This window comes from Saccopteryx bilineata, chromosome 11 (assembly GCF_036850765.1).
Source record: "Saccopteryx bilineata isolate mSacBil1 chromosome 11, mSacBil1_pri_phased_curated, whole genome shotgun sequence".
In the NCBI taxonomy this organism is placed as follows: domain Eukaryota; kingdom Metazoa; phylum Chordata; class Mammalia; order Chiroptera; family Emballonuridae; genus Saccopteryx; species Saccopteryx bilineata.
Window position 1 is genome coordinate 48069056 of NC_089500.1, and position 17698 is coordinate 48086753.

At 43.3% G+C, this 17698-nt stretch overlaps 1 protein-coding gene across 1 annotated transcript in view; it reads right to left on the bottom strand.

Annotated features, from left to right (window-relative positions):
* The window catches only part of COLEC12 (collectin subfamily member 12), a 274994-nt gene extending 257864 nt beyond the window's left edge, over nucleotides 1-17130 (bottom strand). The window contains exon 1 of the mRNA XM_066247594.1: nucleotides 16974-17130. Coding sequence (XP_066103691.1) covers nucleotides 16974-16980 — 7 coding nt within the window. The 5' untranslated portion in view covers nucleotides 16981-17130. The remainder of the gene's footprint in view (nucleotides 1-16973) is intronic.
* Between the last annotated feature and the right edge of the window lie 568 nt (nucleotides 17131-17698).

Here is a 17698-nt window from a genome sequence, read left to right on the forward strand (position 1 = left end):
TATCGGTTTCTACCTTGATGCAGCCCCGGCTCCTGCATAGCCACCACTGTTAGAATAAAACAGTATGGTCCCATCCACTGTTCAAATATGGAATTGCTTCCAGTGAGCTAGTTGGAAGCAGTGAGCATTCCTGCAACCTGTCTCCATGTGTCCCCACCACCTACTGTGACAGGCCTGTGGGTGAGGAGGTGAGAAGGTACCCCTACACAGTAGTGGGATTCAGCCAGTTTGCACAGGTTTAGCAGAACCGAGACCTAATTTTTTGTTGAGTTGAGCGAAGCAGTCGTTAAAATGTCACTTGTAATCAGGGTTCTCTCTAAAGGTAGGTAGCTGGGCAGCTGCCCAGTGTGGAAATAACAAATTTACATTCCTTACTTTTTTTTAACATTCATTTGCGTAACACCATATTCTAAGTGCCTGCAGTAATGATCATTCTGTCCATAGGTGAAAAAAATTGCAAGTGAGGACACCAATCAAGCAGTATGGTAATATTTTAAATAACAGTTTTATTGTTTTTTGTCAGATATTATTTAATATTTTTTCATTAATATTTTAAAACTCTTACCTGACCAGGCGGTGGTGCAGTGGATAGAGTGTCAGACTGGGATGCAGAGGACCCAGGTCCGAAACCCCAAGATCGCCAGCTTGAGCGTGGGCTCATCTGGTTTGAGCAAAGCTCACCAGCTTGGACTCAAGGTCGCTGGCTCGAGCAAGGGGTCACTCAGTCTGCTGAAGGCCCGCGGTCAAGGCACATATGAGAAAGCAATCAATGAACAACTAAGGTGTCGCAACGAAAAACTAATGATTGATGCTTCTCATCTCTCTCCATTCCTGTCTGTCTGTCCCTATCTATCCCTCTCTCTGACTTCCTGTATCTGTAAAAAAAAAAAAAAAATTAAAACTCTTCTAACAATCTAGTTTTGTGTTCCTCTTTTATGGTTCTTATTTAAGTATGAAATGCATGAAATCTTTTTATACTTAAAATGGTCACTAGGGCAGAGAGCCAGTTGTAAAATTATTTGAATCCCACCACTGCTCCTACACCCCTAGGGCTAAATGCCCAATAAAATCTGGACCCCTCAGTCTGTAGCCACCCTCCACTGACCACTGTTCCACTCAATCGCTTTCACGTGGCTGTCTATGGGAACTGTGGCCTCCCCAGTGTGTCACTGGGTTGCTAAATATTCTAGGTATCCCTTAGATGTGGCTTGGGCTTTGGAACTGAACCTGGGTTTGAACACTGGCTCTACCTTGTACTGACAACAGGATAAACTCACATCTACCCCTCAGTCTCCTATAATATGGGACCAAAAATTCGTATCACATTGTTGGGAGGGAAAAGTGAACCGGTAAATGGAAAGCACCTGACACATACTGATGCTTGATAAATTTGAGGGCTGCCTTTTTTTTTTTTTTTTTTAAGTAAGGAGGCAGAGGTAGTGATAGCAGCTACTATGTTTTAAGGTCCAAAATAAATATCCCAGGACTTGAATGTTCATGAAATACAGGACAGCTTTAGGTACTTTAGTCATCTAGTTTTAAAAGACACAAAGCTCTAGTCCGAAGTTAGCATTTGGGTAAGGCAACAGCACAGAATAGAGAAAACATAGGGTGGGTTCAATCTGGGCCGTAGCTGATTGTAACTGAAGTACCTATTTGACATTCAGGCAAATTTATCTCAATGTATCCGGGGCTGTAAAAACTGAAGACAGACATACTTTTAACCTTGATTTAACCTCAAGAGCAGTATTGATCATATCTGCCCTGGTTTTATAGTTTTACAAATATAAAATCTCAAGTGGCCCCACTGCATCTCTGGGCCGTAGTGGTTACGTATTCTGCCAATAAAGGAGCTTAGTGTAGTGTAATAAAATATCTGAGGTTCGGAATATTTTTGATAGGGTAATTAGATCTGCTTCCCATTCAGCTACTCCAGATCTTCCCCCTGCCCCACCCTAAATGAATAAAGGCCTTTGTCGCAATTTAAATATGTGTAGATTCCAAATATTACAAGAGATATAATTTTGGTGACTCTGCTGCCTTCTGAGTTTCATGTTTTGCAATGGAATTACTTTTTGGTCCAGTGATACAGTTTTTTAAAGTCAAATTATAAAGACATAAAATGACTCCATATTCTGGCACAATTTGTCATTCTGATGCTTGTAAAAACAGCAGATTCTTGCTTTTAGAACAAAGAGGTAGACTGCCTTTTTTCCTTCTGTTCTAGTTCATCAAAACTGAGGAGAATTTTTCGTTACTTTTACTCCTAAAGTGGTAGTGGGGACTAAACAAGACTCCCCAGCATCCAACTTCAACAACTTAAAAAGAAACAAATGACACTCAAAACTTTGATCCCCCCCCCCATCCATTATTCACGTTTAACTACAGGAGAGGTGACGTGTCTCCCTTCCTTCAATGAAGGACCCTCTCATCCAATCATGTTGGTCAAGTTAATACAAGAGGGTCGGGATGAGGACTTGAATACCCAACTCAGATTTTATAAGAGCTCTGGAAGGGACTCAAAGACATGGGTCATTTGGCAAAAACAAAACAAAACAAAAAACTAATGCCATCCATTTCTCTGGAGGCACAGAAAAAAAAGTGGTCTTTGTTTAAAAAACCAAAACAACTTATACATCTGTTTTGTTTTGAAATCACTTAACTTTACATTCAGTTTATCCAAACAAATATGCCAAAGTAATATCCTGTAATTAATTACAAATGATGGACAAAAATAAAACTTAGGAGACAAAGTTTGAGAAAACTTTTAATTGGATTTTCTCTCATTTCCCACACTGAAATGTCATACTTGACAGTGCGGTTCCAATGTACCATCTGCATCTTCAATGACTATTAAATTACTATTAGAGTGATGTAACCTGAAATATGAAATACAGTTCTTTAATGAATCATCTCAAATCCCTCCTCCAAATGAAAATATCCCCGTTTGCAGCCAGGTTGCCCTGTCCTCCTCATGCCTCAGCCATACTTGGATAAACCTCAGATACGACATGTTTGACATTTACTTTGGATTCCAGTTGTTTGTGCATAAATCTTATCCTGTCTTTCAGCCTGCTCCTTTGGGACAGAGCCTATACACATATGAAACATTGTAAGATATTTAATTATGTTTATAGATTGATTTTAGAGAGAAAGAGAGAGACACAAACATCCACTTATTACTGTATGTGCCATGACTGGGGATTAAACTGGCAACCTCTGTGCTCCAGGATGAGGCTCTAACCAACTGAGCCATCTGGCCAGGGCTTAAGATATTTAAACAAAATACTAAATAAAGAATAAATAGATTCCCGGCCAGGGCACACAGGAGAAGCACCCATCTGCTTCTCCATCCCTCCCCCTCTCCTTCCTCTCTATCTCTCTCTTCCCCTCCTGCAGCCGAGGCTCCATTGGAGCAAAGTTGGCCCGGGCGCTGAGGATGGCTCTGTGGCCTCTGCCTCAGGCACTAGAATGGCTCTGGTTGCAACAGAGCGACGCCCCAGATGGGCAGAGCATCGTCCCCTGGTGGGCATGCTGGGTGGATCCTGGTCGGGCACATGCGGGAGTCTGTCTGACTGCCTCCCCATTTCCAACGTCAGAAAAATACAAAAAAAAAAAAAAAGCCCTGGCCGGTTGGCTCAGTGGTAGAGCGTAGGCCTGGCGTGCAGAAGTTCCGGGTTCGATTCCTGGCCAGGGCACACAGGAGAAGCACCCGTCTGCTTCTCCACCCCTCCCCGTCTCCTTCCTCTCTGTCTCTCCCTTCCCCTCCTGCAGGCAAGGCTCCATTGGAGCAAAGTTGGCCCAGGCACTGAGGATGGTTCTGTGGCCTCTGCCTCAGGCGCTAGAATGGCTCTGGTTGCAACAGAGCGACGCCCCAGATGGGCAGAGCATCGCCCCCTGGTGGGCATGCCGGGTGGATTCTGGTCAGGCGCATGCGGGAGTCTGTCTGACTGCCTCCCCATTTCCAACTTCAGAAAAATACAAAAAAAAAAAAAAAAAAGAATAAATAAAATCTTTATTTAGGACTTGGTGACCCAACAGTAAATGATAAATAAAATAGAAAGGTGACAGCCTAATGAAAAATATACACTACCAACTAAATAGACATGATGTCATGTAGTTAAAAAAAAATACATATATATAAATCTGTCCTAATACTTTTTTTAGAGATAACTTTGTTTTATGTTTTAATTCCTTAATGTCATATCCTTACTGGATAAAAATGGATACTGAATTAGAGATACAAATCTTTAAAAATATGTCATTATCGCCTGACCAGGCGGTGGCACAGTGGATAGAGCGTCGGACTGGGATGCAGAAGACCCAGGTTCGAGACCCCAAAGTCACTAGCTTGAGCGCGGGCTCATCTGGTTTGAGCAAAAGCTCACTGGCTTGAGCCCAAGGTTGCTGGATCAAGCAAGGGGTTACTCAGTCTGCTGAAGGCCCCCGGTCAAGGCATATATGAGATAGCAATCAATGAACAACTAAGGTGTTGCAATGCAAAACAAAAAACTAATGATTGATGCTTCTCATCTCTCCGTTCCTGTCTGTCTGTCCCTGTCTATCCCTCTCTCTGACTCTCTCTCTGTCTCTGTAAAAAAAAAAAAAAAAAAAAAAATGTCATTATCAGCCTGACCTGTGGTGGCGCAGTGTGGATAAAGCGTTGACCTGGAAATGCTGAGGTCGCCGGTTCGAAACCCTGGGCTTGCCTGGTCAAGGCACATCTGGGAGTTGATGCTTCCAGCTCTTCCCCACCTTCTCTCTCTGTCTCTCTCTCCTCTCTTTCTCTCTCCCTCTCTGTCTCTCTCTCTTCCTTTCTCTCTCCTCTCTAAAATAAATAAAATTTTTAAAAATTAAAAAAAATATGTCATTATCAGTAGGCATCTGAATAATAGTGCCCCTGGAATATATTAGTTCTCCTAGCTATTGTAAATGTGTTTACATATATTTACCAATTTTATACCACTATCATAAGAAATGGGAAAAGTATACCATTTCACTATAATTATAAACTTCACTATAAACAGGGTCCCTAACATTTTTGGTAGGGCTGACGTTGACTTTATTACAACAGTGACAATAACCGCTGTGATGGCAGCCGGAGATGGACAAATGTAACACAGCTCCCCATTGGGAGCACAGCTCTCTCCTATCCCTGAGGTCAGTCTTAACACATTTGTAATTTGAAAATTACTTTCATTTCAAACTGAACTTTTGCCTTCATGGTATAAACTGTGTCACTTGATTAACTTACCATAAAAGGTTCACAAATGGCAATTATGTTACTGCCTGAAGGAAGCAGCAACTTATAACAGTTTTACAACAACTAAAATGTCTTGAGTGCTCATTAAGTGCTAGATACCCTTCTAAACAATAACCTATTTAATTCTCAAGACAACTGGAACTGGTAGATGTCATTATTACCTTCCATTTGACAGCTGAGGACACTGGGAGCATCAGTGGTTAAGTGATGTGCAGGCCCTCTGGTTTCAGAGCCCACACTCGTTGCCAGCACACTAAAATCATCAGATTCGACTCCTGGGATCAGTACACATAGCTGCGTTTTATCAAATGGTCATATTTTAAAGTAATATTTTCAACTATAGTGTTAGATTGTTTTACCTTTAAATAATAAATGGTTATATAAATATCAACTAGTTTCCCAACATTTCTATGTCATAAGGAGGTGACTGGGGCCCAAAGAAGTTTGGCTACTTTCACAAAACCAATGACAAGTTAGTTTTTCATGCAGAATGTCAAGTGTCCAACTTCTCAGGCTACTGAATATGACTTCATGTGATACCAAGTAATAGTCCCAAGCCATTCGGGAAGCATAGAAAGTCATATTTAATATATTCAAGTCCAATAAATTTATTTAATTTTTAAATCCCCTCCCATGTTGAAAAATATTTCTTTTATATTTTTAAGAGTGTTTATTGAATATTCATGGTAAATTCAGGGGTTAAGAGAGCTCTTAGGATCTTTTAGAATCTTAATTTGGGATTACTAATTTCTGCTTGCACTGGCTTTTTACTGCTATATGATTACAAAAGTCCCTTAAGCCAGTGGTCCCCAACCCCTGGGCCGCGGACCGGTACTGGTTGCAGAGAAAGAATAAATAACTTACATTATTTACGTTTTATTTATATTTAAGTCTGAACAATGTTTTATTTTTTAAAAATGACCAGATTCCCTCTGTTACATCCGTCTAAGACTCACTCTTGATGCTTGTCTCGGTCACGTGATACATTTATCCATCCCACCCTAAAGGCCAGTCTGTGAAAATATTTTCTGACATTAAACCGGTCTGTGGCCCAAAAAAGGTTGGGGACCACTGCCTTAAGCAACTGGTAAAACCTTTCCAAGGTACTATACTGGCTCAGGCTCTTCAAATATCATTCACTTAAGAGCAGGGGCAGTCAACCTTTTTATACCTACCACCCACTTTTGTATCTCTGTTAGTAGTAAAATTTTCTAACCGCCCATCGGTTCCACAGTAATGGTGATTTATAAAGTAGGGAAGTAACTTTACTTTATAAAATTTATAAAGCAGAGTTACAGCAAATTAAAGCATATAATAATAATTACTTACCAAGTACTTTATGTCGGATTTTTGCTAAGTTTGGCAGAATAAATCTTTATAAAAACAACTTACTATAGTTAAATCTATCTTTTTATTTATACTTTGGTTGCTCCGCTACCACCCACCATGAAAGCTGGAATGCCCACTAGTGGGCGGTAGGGACCAGGTTGACTACCACTGACTTAGAGAAATCAAATAACTGATGAAAAGTTACCTCCCTCAAGCTTTGAATGGTTGCTGTGCTTAGAAACTGTTGTCAGCAGTAAAGAAATAAATACTTTCTATAAAGAATGCCTATAACTCGCTACCCTTTGTTTAAGATGTTTATTTATAATGGTTATTTTATTTTATTTTTTACTGACCACTTACTGGTGGTTACAATCTGTTCTTGAAAATGGCACTTCTGACAATGTTTGTTTCATTGTAAACCTGTCAGCAAGGGTCCTGTAGGGGCTGTTTTTAGAGTTGATGGCCTCAGTGGGCCATCCAAATTCATTCAATCAGCCAGCCGTAAGCAAAACCTTCCAGAGGATAAATGCTACACCACCAGCAGCAACCCTGAAACCTGCTTTATCTTTGCAAGAGCTCCCATCTAGAGAGTCTCCTCTAGTGACTGGCTGAAGACCACATCAGTTATCTTCATACCTCTGATGCCAGGTTAGTACAGGTCTGAGTCCAGACAGTAGGAGCTTCTTTATCTTGATCATTCAGTAACTAGCAGAGTGTGGCACATGGTACATAATTAACAGTTGAGTGAACTATTAGGGTGTGGCCGGAAGGGAGGCTAAGCTAAAGGTTTAACGTGGATTTAGGAATCAGACTGTCTGAGTCTGAATACCAATTTCCCTACAGACTAGCTGGATGCCTTGAAACAGGCAGCTCAACTTCTCTGAGCCTAAGTTTCCCTATCTGTAAAAAAAAAGAGAAATAATAAAGCCTGACATGGCAAGTACTCCTTAATATTAGCTATTATTAAAGGGAAAAATAATAAATATGAGTATTAAGGGCCTATCAGTCATACCTAAAAAGTTGTTTGTGGCCCTGGCTGGTTGGCTCAGTGGTAGAGAGTCGGCCTGGTGTGCAGGAGTCCCGGGTTCGATTCCTGGCCAGGGCACACAGGAGAAGTGCCCATCTGCTTTTCCACCCCTTCCCCTCTCCTTCCTCTCTGTCTCTCTCTTCCCCTCCCGCAGCCAAGGCTCCATTGGAGCAAAGTTGGCCTGGGCACTGAGGATGGCTCTATGGCCTCTGCCTCAGGTGCTAGAATGGCTCTGGTTGCAACAGAGCAATGGCCCAGATGGGCAGAGTATTGCCTCCTGGTGGGCATGCCGGGTGGATCCCGGTCTGTCTGACTGCCTCCCCGTTTCCAGCTTCGGGGAAAAAAAAAAAAAGTTGTTTGTAAGTACAAACCGTGGTACAGATCAGTGTCATCCCTGGCATTTACCTTCTAACACACAACCCTCCTCCCAGACTCTAGACAATAGACAGGAATTCCAGAAGTTGAGAGAGGCTGTGCCTTAGGAGTGGCAGAAGAGCAAAAGATGACAAGGGCAGGACCAGTCTGGTGGAGTGGACCCCGTGGAGTAGACACTCCTCACAGATGACTACTTCAAAAACCTAAAATGTTGTCCTCCTGCCTACAAACTGCCTGATTCTTTTCATTCTGATTCACCAGCTGAAGCCTCAAAGCATCCTCACTCGATCCTGCCAGCAGGAAGGCTGGGCTCTGCCATCACGCTGGGCTTCCTCTCCTGGAGCTCTAGCTCTTCTGCCCACCACGGAGAGATGGGTGTGTCAGATTGCCCCGCTGAGAGAGTACCCACATGCTGTGTTGACCTACAGTCAAAACATACTTTTTCTATCACAAAACTTAAATGTCTATTTTCCCATTTGAAAACTAACATTTCAGGGGTCATTTTTATTTAACTTACTTTGGCAGTAGTTGCATCAACTTTTTTGAAATAATATTTTCATGAGAATGGCATTAACCAGAAAATTAGAAACCTAGTTATGATGTAGCTTGAAATTTATCATCTTCCAGCTTTTCGCATTCAACACCATTATCAGTGGATGAACCACGTGGTGAGGGGAGGAGGCATGGTAACAATCTTGAGAAACTGCATAGCAGACCACAGAAAAGAATCTATACTTAGCAATAATTAAACCTCAGATTAAGAATGTCAAGCATCCCCAAACTAATGAAAAGTCAAGAGTATAATTAGATTGTAAATTTGCCTTCCAGAGGAAGGGCAGCCCCAATTCTCAATCAGTGAAGAAGAAAAGGCCTCATTTTGTTTCCATTTCCCCTTAGAAAACATCAGTCTTTCCATGTTAAATGCAGTCAGCCTTTACACACTTGATTGCTTCTCCCAGTTAAGGACAAATCTTAAAGAGATATTGGGAGGGGATAAAGGTTGGAGGACTGACTGGGTGAAAAGGTGAAGGGGTTGAAAAGGACAAATTGGTTGTTATAAAACAGTCATGGGGGTGTAAAGTACAACATAGGAAACATAGTCAATAATATTCTAATAACAATGTATGGTGCCAAGTTGGTACTGCAAATATCAGGGGCAACACTTTGCAAAGTCCATGATTGTTTAACTATGCTGTACATCTGAAACTAATAAAAATAATATCAAATGTAAACTGCAATTGTAAAACTTTTTTAAAGAAGAGACACTGGGAAAGCAAGGAATCCGTGAGTTCTGGAAAACAACAGTAATTGGACGTCTACTGCTTACTAATGCACTTTTAAAGTATTATTGCCAAATAGTATTTCAGAAAATTTTTATATAAAAGGCCCCAAAATAAGGAGCTGAACACTATGTTTTGATGGCACCGTCCTCCTTCCTGTGTTAGATTATGACAGTGGTTTGGACATCTGTGGTCCCATGTGCTGGTGGTTGTTTGCAGCCGTCCCTCAGGCAACAAGTGCTGCTGCGCTGAAACATACCAAAATTCCCAACTTTCAGGACCAGAAATGTAATTTAGTAATGACACACCTAACTCCAGAGGAGTCAGATTCCTTCATAGAAAAATGTTAATATTTACCCAAAACTATAAGGTGTAGTACAGCTAGCTGAAAATGAAATGAGAAGTAAATTAAAACCAACTACATATTTTAATCAGTTTGGAAGACTTGAAGTATTACAGCAACAGGGTAATTTTCTTGTGGAAAATATATGATGATGTCATTATTTTGGAACTTGTGACTCCAGGGACAGAGGAAATAGAACAGAGACAAATATTTGCTGAGTGCAACAATAGGTGGTGCTGTGGCTCATGGTAGATAGGAAATTATACCCCAGAATCCTGGGTGTTAGAATTAATCGGAGTCCAAAAAGACCAGAGTAACAGGCTTTATTGAAAGAAAACCTGCCGGGCTGGCTCGCAGGGGAAGTAGCGCCAGGCACAGCCTGGGACTGGGTTTTAAGGGTTTTGGGGAGGGGGAGTGAGAAGGGTCATGGGCATCATTTAATTGGCTGCTGGACAAAGGATTGTCTTTTTTTTTTTAAGTAAAAACTTTTATTTTTATTATTCTTTTTTTTAATAAATTTTTATTAATGGTAATGGGATGACATTAATAAATCAGGGTACATATATTCAAAGAAAACATGTCTAGGTTATTTTGTCATTAAATTATGTTGCATACCCCTCGCCCAAAGTCAGATTGTCCTCCGCCTCCCTCTATCTAGTTCTCTGTGCCCCTCCCCCTCCCCCTAACTCTCTCCCTCCCTCCCTCCCATGTCCTCCCTCCCCCCACCCCTGGTAACCACCACACTCTTGTCCATGTCTCTTAGTCTCGTTTTTTATGTTCCACCAATGTATGGAATCATGTAGTTCTTGTTTTTTTCTGATTTACTTATTTCACTCCGTATAATGTTATCAAGATCCCACCATTTTGCTGTAAATGATCTGATGTCATCATTTCTTATGGCTGAGTAGTATTCCATAGTGTATATGTGCCACATCTTCTTTATCCAGTCTTCTATTGAAGGGCTTTTTGGTTGTTTCCATGTTTTGGCCACTGTGAACAGTGCTGCAATGAACATGGGGCTACATGTGTCTTCACGTATCAATGTTTCTGAGGTTTTGGGGTATATACCCAGTAGAGGGATTGCTGGGTCATAAGGTAGTTCTATTTGCAGTTTTTTGAGGAACCACCATACTTTCCTCCATAATGGTTGTACTACTTTACAGTCCCACCAACAGTGGATGAGAGTTCCCTTTTCTCCGCAGCCTCTCCAACATTTGCTATTACCCGTCTTGTTGATAATAGCTAATCTAACAGGGGTGAGGTGGTATCTCATTGTAGTTTTGATTTGCATTTCTCTAATAACTAATGAAGCTGAGCATCTTTTCATATATCTGTTGGCCATTTGTATCTCTTCCTGGGAGAAGTGTCTGTTCATGTCCTCTTCCCATTTTTTTATTGGATTGTTTGTTTGTTTGTTGTTGAGTTTTATGAGTTCTTTGTAAATTTTAGATATTAGGCCCTTATCTGAGCTATTGTTTGAAAATATCATTTCCCATTTAGTTGGCTGTCTGTTTATTTTGATATCAGTTTTTCTTGCTGAGCAAAAACTTTTTATTCTGATGTAGTCCCATTCATTTATCTTTGCCTTCACTTCTCTTGCCATTGGAGTCAAGTTCATAAAATGTTCTTTAAAACCCAGGTCCATGAGTTTAATACCTATGTCTTCTTCTATGTACTTTATTGTTTCAGGTCTTATATTTAGGTCTTTGATCCATTTTGAATTAATTTTAGTACACGGGGACAGGCTGTAGTCGAGTTTCATTCTTTTGCATGTGGCTTTCCAGTTTTCCCAACACCATTTGTTGAAGAGGCTTTCTTTTCTCCATTGTGTGTTGTTGGCCCCTTTATCAAAGATTATTTGACCATATATATGTGGTTTTATTTCTGGGCTTTCTATTCTGTTCCATTGGTCTGAGTGTCTATTTTTCTGCCAATACCATGCTGTTTTGATTATCGTGGCCCTATAATATAGTTTAAAGTCAGGTATTGTAATGCCCCCAGCTTCATTCTTTTTCCTTAGGATTGTTTTGGCTATTCGGGGTTTTTTATAGTTCCATATAAATCTGATGATTTTTTGTTCCATTTCTTTAAAAAATCTCATAGGAATTTTGATGGGAATTGCATTAAATTTATATATTGCTTTGGGTAATATGGTCATTTTAATTATATTTATTCTTCCTATCCAAGAACAAGGAATATTTTTCCATCTCATTGTGTCTTTTTCTATTTCTCTTAATAATGCCTTGTAGTTTTCGTTATATAGGTAAAGGATTGTCTTTTATGGAAGTTTGCCAGGGCTTCTCAGCTTGTGACATCAGACATTCCTTTGCGGTTGGTCATCTGCTGCAAGCCCTGAAACAGACTTACTGGCAGGGTTAAAGAAATGAAACCGAAGATTCCCGACTATTTGATATATAAAAGAAAAAAGAAAAAGAGGCCCTGGCCGGTTGGCTCAGCGGTAGAGCGTCGGCCTGGCGTGTGGAGGACCCGGGTTCGATTCCCGGCCAGGGCACATAGGAGAAGCGCCCATCTGCTTCTCCACCCCGCCCCCCTCCTTCCTCTCTGTCTCTCTCTTCCCCTCCTGCAGCCAAGGCTCCACTGGAGCAAAGATGGCCCGGGTGCTGGGGATGGCTCCTTGGCCTCTGCCCCAGGCGCTAAAGTGGCTCTGGTCGTGGCAGAGCGACGCCCCGGAGGGGCAGAGCATCGCCCCTGGTGGGCGTGCCAGGTGGATCCGGTCGGGCGCATGCGGGAGTCTGTCTGACTGTCTCTCCCCATTTCCAGCTTCAGAAAAAAAAGAAAGAAAGAAAGAAAGAAAGAGAGTGGTTCCTAGAGAGGCCTCAAGGAAAAAGGGACGGAGGTCATTATCTTCTGTAACTTCTTCCTGCTGAGTAGAGGCGTTGAGGGATTACTGCCTCTCTAAGGATTATTCTCAGTGGGGTTCAGTCGATAATGGGGAGTATGGGTGTAGAAGCATTTGGTTAAAAGTGACTCGGGTAACTTCGTGGATGCAACTTTGTAAAAATTTTAGTAAGAAGGGGGCTAACATAAGTAAGAGGCATATAACTAATAAAGGACAGAGGATGGGGATGAGCCAGGCGACAAGGGGAGTCTTCCACCAAGAATTGTCCAGTGGGTCGACAGTGAGTCTGTTTTTATGTAGTTTTTCCTGTAGGTGGTGCAGAGAGCTGATGTTTTCTTCTACTAGGTGGGACTCATTGATATAATAACAGCATTGCTCCTGTAGGAAGAGACAAATTCCTCCCTTCTCAGCAATAATAAGATCAAGAGCCCTGCGATTTTGTAAAGCCACTTGAGCTAAGAATGTAAGTTGTCTTTGCCTGGCGCGACTCTCCCTTGCGAGTCAGCCCGGCAGGGTTCCTTTCTTCCTTTCAATAAAGCCTGTTACTCTGGTCTTTTCCGATTCTGATTAATTCTAACACTGGGATACTACAAAGGCCATGTCTAAGGTCTAAACATCATAATTAGAAAGTCAAATAGGTACCTTAAAAAGGCATCTGACTCGTAAAGGAGCTAAATTTTTGCTTTAGAAAATAAAATCTATAATTTCTAAGGTGTCCACAAATTTTCTATTTGGCTAAAGAATTTTAGTCTTAGGTTAATACTTTAATTTTAAGAATTTCCAAGGCTTGTCATTGACATCTATCATTTAGGAAAATCAAAGTCTACTGAAACATTGCCTTTCTGAAACATAATGAGTTAATAACTCTGCGGCATTAATCACAAACCCAAGGAAACCTTTGGGTTGTTTACCTATGGCAAACTGTCAAAAAATTCTACTTGGCTTTCCCTGTTGGCTAGAAAGGCACTCTGAGCTTGGCTTCAGAAGCCTTCTGTCCAATTTCTTGGCTCCACCCCTTCCTGACTGCTGCACCAATTTTGAGTTACTTGGCTGTTTAGTTGTCTGAGATTCTCTTCTTGTAGTCTGCACCAGAGGTTAGCAACACCAGAGGTTAGACATCATATCTGGTGTCCTAGGTCTTTCCAAGCAGTACAGGGAAACTGGCAAAGCTTGTCTTTACATGCCTACTACCACCTTTCTCATTGCCAGTTCCTATTTCTTCTAGACTGTTTCCACATCTAAAATGTAGGGATGAAAATACCTACCTCATAGGGTTGTTGAGAGGATTGATTGATGGAGTGCTTACAGAGGGTGGAGTTCAGTATCTGGCACTTAGTAGTGTTATAAAGTACTGCACCCCAGATTCTGAAAGGCACTGTACCTCTTTTCATCAAGTTCATGTAGAGATACCCAGTCCAGATAAGTTTTGAAGAGTTTTATTAAAGGAGGAAATTTATTAAATATGCCGGCCGCATATAGCTTACACAGGGCAGTCCCAAATCATGTGCATCTGTAATAGTCTAGGGGCTGGTTATATACCCTTAATTATACATAGGCGGGGAAAAACCTGACATCACGGCATAAGCTTATAACCTTTGTTTTCTTCTATACAGGTTTGGGGAAAAGGATGAAGGGAGGGGGGATGGGACACAATTCATTAGCAAGTTTATAACATCTGTCTATAGGATTCATAAAAAGACGTTTCTTCACATTAAAACTTACAAGGTAACACAATGGTAAAAATGTCACTTCACATATTAAAAGACATTCCTATAATGTCTAGTGTTCATTTGCTATTCCTTTGTCCAGAGATACCTACATTAACTACATGCTTTCAGGAGGGGAGAGGTAGTTTCCATGGGGACAAATACCTGTAAATGGTCCATTAGTATAAGAAAAGGTTTAATTTAATCTTTCTCTGCCTGCACCTGGCTAGCATTCACCCATTTCCCCACAGGTGTGGTGGCAGGTCAGAGAATCCAAGTCTTTTTCCTCTTTGCAGTGACAACATAACGCCATTGGCCATCTTGGTTTTATGCTAATCACACAAATACAAAGATCATTTACAAAATCTCTGCATGCCTAGCCCAAATTAATAAAATGTTCTTTAAGCTTCCTAAAATATTAATATTAATTTTGTAGCTTTTGGTCCCTTACAACAGTAGGTACTAAAAAAGCATTATTGTCCCTCTGCTCCCCACCTCAGCAAATAGACAAATGAATGTAAACTATATGGCAATAATTGGTAAGCAAACCTCTTCTAGAACATTTAATTTTAAAAACGGGTTTCAAAGTGACAAGTCTACCTAGGAATTGGCCATCCCCCACAGGAGCAGAAGGTAAGTAGGGACTTTTAAGGCAGTGCCCAGACCCAAGGGGGTAAGCTATGAGCCTTCTGTAAGGAGTCTGCAAGCTGGCCCAGAAATGCAGTGTAAATCTCACAAAAATATGTTTAGAATGTTTAGGTGTTTTCTATAGCAAATTTGAAATTACACTGAAAAGTAACCTGCAAAAAGTCATTTACCCAGTTAAAAGCTAACACGATCTTCAGGAGTCATGGGAGTTGATGGAGTGAGTGGTTGGTTTATCTTTCCAAGAGTCCAAAAACTACTGGCTTCAGTAACCAGCAATGAGAAGGCTAACTTTTAGCTAAAATGAAGGTAGCTTGAGCCCCAGAGTAACATTTAGTCAGTCAGTGTACTCTTTCCTTTCTGGAAGGATTCTTTAATCCGTGCTAGTTAAGGAAAGAGCGTGTTTCCTAATATGTAAATGAGAGAAGAGACACTGAGGAGAGAGGAGGAACATACACTGCCTTCTGAAATTCTCTAGCCAGAAAGTTGTGTCACATCTTTTGTTTCTCCTCCCCTCGGGTGGGCCACTCTTTACTTGGTGCTGTCCCCTCCCTTCCCAGGGTCTTCCGACGCGGAGACTTCACGCCTTCGAAGGAAAGGTACGGTAACTAGTAGTGTAGTAAGGTAATTTGAAGAACTTCCTTGCTCTTTCGATAGGAGATAGAATGTGTATATTGCTTTCTTTCTCCCTCTCTTTGAATCCTAGGAATACCATGCCCCTAGGCAACGGAGGGAGGGGAGAGACATTGGAAGAATCTGTGAAATTTCTGTCTTGGGAATCCCCACCCGTATGTAATTGTAAGCTTGTGTCCTGATGTTATGCCTCCCCCCACCTGTATGTGGTCAGAGAGTATATATAAGCAGTTTCTGAAAGGTAATCAGGGCTGCGTGATTTGGGTAGGAGGATTGCCCCGTGTATGCCGCGGGCATAGTTTTCATAATAAAACTCCTCAAAATTCATATTGGACTTGTTGTCTCTACATGAACTCGCAGAAATGAGGTCCAGTCCTTTATAACAGTAGAACATACCGCTCTGGCGTGTTTAGCGAGAACTGCCTTTCAGAGAAACTTAGAGCCAAAAGTTACTTTGGGAGCGTGTGGGGCTCCCTGGGCTCCGCCTCCAGAAAGTCAAAGCGATCGCATCGCGTGGTCGTGGGCGGCTGGAAACTCGGTCGCCGCGGTCGGATGGCATTTCGCACCCAGCCCCTCACGCCAGCCCCTCCCGCGCGGGGACTGAGACATGTTATCCAAACACAAAACCAGAAACTCGGGTCTGTGTATACACCACGCCGGCCCATCCCCAAACGGTTTCCTTTGATGCCTCCGCTGTAATTATTTATCTCACATATACATTAAGTTTCTGCTGACAAATCTTATCTCTACTAAAACTGAGGGCTGCCCTTCAAAGCCCTTCGCCTTGTGATTCCGTTTAAAGGTACATCACATCTGACACTTTCCTACTTTCCTACACGGGCCTGCAGGGGACACCGCCCAGGGGATGATTAACGGATGGTGTGTGTCACCCCTAAACACACGTGGGCACACCAACTCCTCCGGTGCGTACATGGTAGGTACGCGGAACCGAGGACAGTTATTTTTCAATCAGTGAGTCTTACAGAGAAAGATGCCGAACGCACTTCAAGTGCCAGCTGAACTCCACGGGCACCTAATCACTGCCAGATGTGGGGAGGGCGCGCCGACAACATCCCCGAGCCCCGGAGAAAACACCGGCCCGCCGCACGTCGACTTCCAGGATGGAGCGACTGCAACCCGGGGAGGCGAACGGACCTCGGGGAGTGGGGAGCGCCGCGGAGCGGAGAGCGGGCTCCAGGGAATGAGGATGCCTCTCCACTCTCGTCGGCATCTTTTTTCAATTAAAAAGTTGGGAACTGGAATCCATAAACAACGATTTAGGACTTCAAACTACTTCGCAGAGACACGATGGGAAGGGGAATACTTGCACGTTTTCAAACCCCCACCTCCAGGGCGCCCGCCGTGCCCAAGCCCGGAGGCCGAAGCGTGCACACACCAACCCGGCGCCCGCTCTTTCTCAGCCCCCCACCCGGAGAAGGTTCGCGCAGGGACGCACCTTCACCCCCTCCCGCGCGCCCCGAAGCCCGCGGGGCCCCGCCGCCGCGACCCTACCTTTCATGGTGACGGAGTAGACGCACCGCCAGCAAGGCAGCTCCGCGCCACCAAGGAAGTCCGCGCTGAGCAGCAGTCACTGAGCGCCCATGGCAGCCGCGCCGCGCGTCGGCCGTCTACGCTCGAGCCCTCCCTCCCCGCCACCCGCCCGCGCTCCCTGCTCTGCGCTCTGTGCCGCGGGGCCGCCGCGCGCGCCGCTCACCCGGGGCGGGAGGCGCCGCGCCCGCCAGCGCCCCTCCCCCTGGCCCTCCGGGGCGCGCCGGCCGCCGCGCCCGCCCGGCCCCGCCCTCGGGCCTGCGTTCTCCCCTGCCCACTTTCTCGCCTTTCCTCTCCCGACTCGAGCTCTTCGAGGTTCCTTTTCCCTTTAGACCAACGGCGGGATGAAGTCTCCAGGGCGGTCAAGTGTTCCCCGTCGGTGTGCGCGAGAGGTGCTGCTTCTGAGCTTGTTTCTAGACCCCAATCTACCTAGAGTATGGAGTGAGAGAGCTGGGGAGCAGCAGTGTCACGGGGAAGGCAGGGATGGTTGTCCCTTCCCCAAATGGCTCTAGGGGCAAGGAGGGTTAAACCGGGGGAGAACGTCCTCGGGGTTCAAAGTTTCCCAGTGCGCTTGTTGACTCCCGAAGGAAACAGGACAGCAAGGGAGCATACTCAGTGTCGCCCGGGGAGAGCTGGCGCTAAATCCGAAGTCAGCAATAAACGCTTTTCCTGCAGAATTACAACTCTTG